Source organism: Atta colombica, unplaced genomic scaffold (genome assembly GCF_001594045.1).
Source record: "Atta colombica isolate Treedump-2 unplaced genomic scaffold, Acol1.0 scaffold236, whole genome shotgun sequence".
Classification (NCBI taxonomy): Eukaryota; Metazoa; Arthropoda; class Insecta; order Hymenoptera; family Formicidae; genus Atta; species Atta colombica.
In genome coordinates, this window is record NW_017259334.1 from 1,091,310 (window position 1) to 1,094,953 (window position 3,644).

A 3,644-nucleotide genomic window follows, 5' to 3' on the forward strand; every position below is an offset into this window, starting at 1 on the left:
AGCGGCATCGTCGCCGACAGCCGCTGCATTGCAGAGATATACCATCCGCCAATTGGATTCCGCGCGAGTTAAAGTTCCGAGGCAGCCTCCGCCCCGCACGCGTGTCATTGCCCACAACTATATTACATAATAAAGCGTCGCTCACAATGCGATTTGACGACGACGACGACGACGATGATGATCTCACCAGATGACGGTATGGTGACGTCACCGCGGCGCAACGTGCCATTTAATTCGTGCCTATTGATCGCCGCATATGCCGATTCTGACGGTTTCGTCGGTAATTATACGATGATTGGCAATTATAGGATGATCGGCGACCGGCGACGCACCACACCGCGCATACTTCTAGTCTCGTCGATAGTCGCTGCCTGACTCAGGCTGACTGGCTGCAATGGGGGGGAATGGGGGAAAAAGGCATCCCTCCGAGATCCAGGTGCACCTTCTGCCCCCCCCCCCGCCCGGCCGGGTAACGGCGCGTACCGCGACGACGTGAAAAACCACGCCCGAGCGCCGCAGCAGCCGATTCCGCCCGTCGTACTCGTCGACGAACACACTCTCGCCGATCGTGACTATTCGTAAAGCGCACGCGTCTTACGCCGGCGTCAAACTGTATCTATGTGTCACCCCTTCGTCCCGCTTTACAATGCATGAGCAATTCGTTCTGCGAACGAGGCGGACCCGCCCATAAGTAAAGAAACTGGATCATTAATTTTAGAATTAGCCAGCCAAGCTCGAGGAAAAGGAGCGACTCTCTCTTCGCAGAAACGATTCCCGAGCTCCACGTGTTTATAGTCATCATGGTAGCCCTCTGACAGTTATAGAGCAATGGCACTTGATTTGGTAATTTCCTTTTGGAGCAATACCTCGCATGTGTTTCGCACATGCTTGTGATTTCCTATATTTATACGGAAAAGAATATGTCTGCATAATAAAACGCGCAAAAGAGGTATAAAGCACAATTCGTGGAGGAAAACAGCGTTTAAATGACGTAATGATCTACTCTGTAATGTGTTCGCGTAAATATATATAATGATAAAATATGTACTTATTTAATTTATAATATGTATGAATTTATTCAACGTTACGTTGAAGTAAAGGAATAATGATGTTTTGTTCAAGGTATCCATCGCAGGTTTTCGTAGGCGATACGTTTTGTTATCTATCGGGAATGACTTTCGCCGTTGTCGGTATCATAGGACGCTTCAGCAAGACGACTTTGTTGTTTTTCATTCCACAAATAATCAATTTTCTGTATAGCATACCGCAGCTATTCCATCTTGTATCGTGTCCTAGGCATAGATTACCAAAGTAAGTTTTAGAAATAAAAAATAATTATGTTAGAAAATCTCATCAAAAGATCTACTCATAACATGATTTTATTCGCAGATACAATGAAAAGATAGACAAATTGGAGCCTAGTAGAACTGTGTTCTACAAATCAGATCTTGGCACACTTGGTATGGTAGTATAATTTATCTATGAAGAAAAAAACTGTATGTATTGTTTAGAATTATATTTTATTTTATTAGGGAAACTATCAATGTGGATATTTCGAAAATGTAAATTAATAAAATGGGAAGAAGACTCGGAAGGCTTTGTGACTTGCAATAATCTAACTTTGATTAATTTTATATTGATCAAGACTGGTCCGTTGAGAGAACCAAAACTTACGTCGGTTTTACTAATAATTCAGGTAATTTAAAAAAATATATATTTAATAATTTAAAGTATATAACATTAATATTTTTCAGATTATTAGTAGTATATTGGCATTTGTTATAAGATATCCTTTGGCTTCCATATTTTACGATGTTTAAATAAATACAAGAATATTGAAATATATTACAGTTGTAAAAGTCTTGAATTTATTATTATTAGCGTGTGATCATAATTCCTCTATTTCTTTCATAAAATACCAAAATTGTATTAGAAATTTTAAGTCATCATTTTTTTATGATTTTAAATGTCATAAATATAAATATTTATTTTATTAATATATTATTTTTTCTATACAAGATGAAGTAAGGAATAATAATAAAATAGCTTCTACAAATTTCTATTTATAAACTTTGTACACAACTTGATTAAAAACAATTGCATAAAAAGATAATTTTTATCAAATAATAGGGTATTATAAGTAAAAATAATATTTATAAATATTTCATTTGTTAAAAATTATAAGATTTGTAAATATAAAATTACTTAAATGATACACAACAAATTTTAATATTTGCATAAGCATGATCTTACAAAATTAAAGTTGAGCAATTCTAAATAATTAACAAACTTCACTTGCTAACAAATACTTTAAAGCTTTGATAATCTACAATAACTGGTGCATTACATCACTATTTTTTTTTATCGTAGATCAAATGCTAATAGATCCAATATATCAAAGTTAATTCTTAAAGTGTTATATAAACTTAAAATTATATTGACTGTTTTAATATAAAATAATGCAATACAATAAAAAAAATTGCATATTACAGTTTTTGGGACTGCACGTATATCGTGTTTAAGATTGATGTGCTAACATAAAATTTTAATTCTTTAATAACAGTGATTTTTTTTATTTTCTTCATAATTTAAAACATGGAATTCGGAACAAATCGAGATGACGAACGAATAACGTCCATACCTAATCGATTCTTTATATTAAGTTGTGCTTTTGCAGCATCTCTCAAGCTGTATATATGTGTCAATTCCATGAATGTACGACATAATACTAAAGCCTTGTCAAATAATCTTATTGCTTCCTCTATGTTTCCTCTGAAAGAAAACATGAATTTAGAAAATTTTCAAATGTCTTTAGTTTTTTTAAATAATACATAGTGTAAGTCACATGTGTGATTGTAGTTGGTTTATTTTGAAACATATAATAATTATTAGAAACCATACATACCTTTGTACTTCGATACTTCCTAATGATTCATATGCAAGCTCGCATTTCTCATCCAATTCTAACGCTTTGTGTATATATTCCACAGTTTTATCAACATTACCGTTCCATTGTAATTGCAGTAAGCCTCTGTGCACATAAACAGTTGCATTATCAGGGTCTTGCTCTAATGCTTTAGCATAATAAGTATCAGCCTTTTCAAACTGTTGAGTTTCGGACATCATCTACGAAAATTCCACCAATGAACCAAAATGTGTACAACATAATGATAACAATTTATAATTCACTTTTCTTTAATTGTTTTTTTTTTTTAAGAAATATTATAAATATTATAAATAGTTATACGTACCTGAGCATACGATATATAACAATATATACATTCAGGAGGATTTGGATACTTTTCCAAAGCTCTCTCAAAGTCTTTCACAGCCACTTCGGCTAATCCTATATCTCTATTGAACACTGCAAAACGATAATCCGTGTAACATTTTTGCGCGTATGCTATGCCGAAATTTGGATTGTATTCAACAGCCTTTTCAAAATCGCGTTTAGCTTCATCTATTCTGCCCATGAGCAAATTTACCTGAAATGACAAAAAGTAGTATTGTTATTTTATAATTCTGATTTTGCATTAGTCGATTTTGCGCAAATCGATCTCAAGTTAATTTGAAAATTGACATTTCAGACTGGCTTGCAATAAATTTGCAATTGATATTTGCGATTAATATATAAACCCAGTAAT

At 34.0% G+C, this 3,644-nt stretch overlaps 3 protein-coding genes across 5 annotated transcripts in view; 1 reads left to right on the top strand and 2 right to left on the bottom strand.

Annotated features, from left to right (window-relative positions):
* LOC108688613 (beta-1,4-mannosyl-glycoprotein 4-beta-N-acetylglucosaminyltransferase) overlaps window positions 1–937 on the bottom strand; it is a 3,269-nt gene extending 2,332 nt beyond the window's left edge. The window contains exon 1 of one of the 2 annotated variants that reach the window (XM_018194944.1): window positions 188–937. The gene's annotated coding sequence lies outside the window, so the exon portion shown is untranslated. Of the gene's footprint in view, window positions 1–145 lie in introns of both variants that reach the window. The other variant, XM_018194942.1, reaches the window with a different exon arrangement.
* Window positions 1–1,845, top strand: part of LOC108688615 (UDP-N-acetylglucosamine--dolichyl-phosphate N-acetylglucosaminephosphotransferase) — a 5,912-nt gene extending 4,067 nt beyond the window's left edge. The window contains exons 4-7 of one of the 2 annotated variants that reach the window (XM_018194945.1): window positions 1,123–1,311; window positions 1,390–1,460; window positions 1,512–1,696; window positions 1,755–1,845. In XM_018194945.1, the coding sequence (XP_018050434.1) occupies window positions 1,123–1,311; window positions 1,390–1,460; window positions 1,512–1,696; window positions 1,755–1,820 (511 nt within the window). In that variant the 3' untranslated portion in view covers window positions 1,821–1,845. The remainder of the gene's footprint in view (window positions 1–1,122; window positions 1,312–1,389; window positions 1,461–1,511; window positions 1,697–1,754) is intronic. The other variant, XM_018194946.1, reaches the window with a different exon arrangement.
* Window positions 1,846–2,311: 466 nt separating this feature from the next.
* Window positions 2,312–3,644, bottom strand: part of LOC108688616 (mitochondrial import receptor subunit TOM70-like) — a 3,692-nt gene continuing 2,359 nt past the window's right edge. Inside the window, exons 6-8 of the mRNA XM_018194947.1 lie at window positions 3,252–3,508; window positions 2,906–3,126; window positions 2,312–2,772 (exon numbers count right to left, since the gene is read on the bottom strand). Of these exons, the coding sequence (XP_018050436.1) occupies window positions 2,589–2,772; window positions 2,906–3,126; window positions 3,252–3,508 (662 nt within the window). The 3' untranslated portion in view covers window positions 2,312–2,588. The remainder of the gene's footprint in view (window positions 2,773–2,905; window positions 3,127–3,251; window positions 3,509–3,644) is intronic.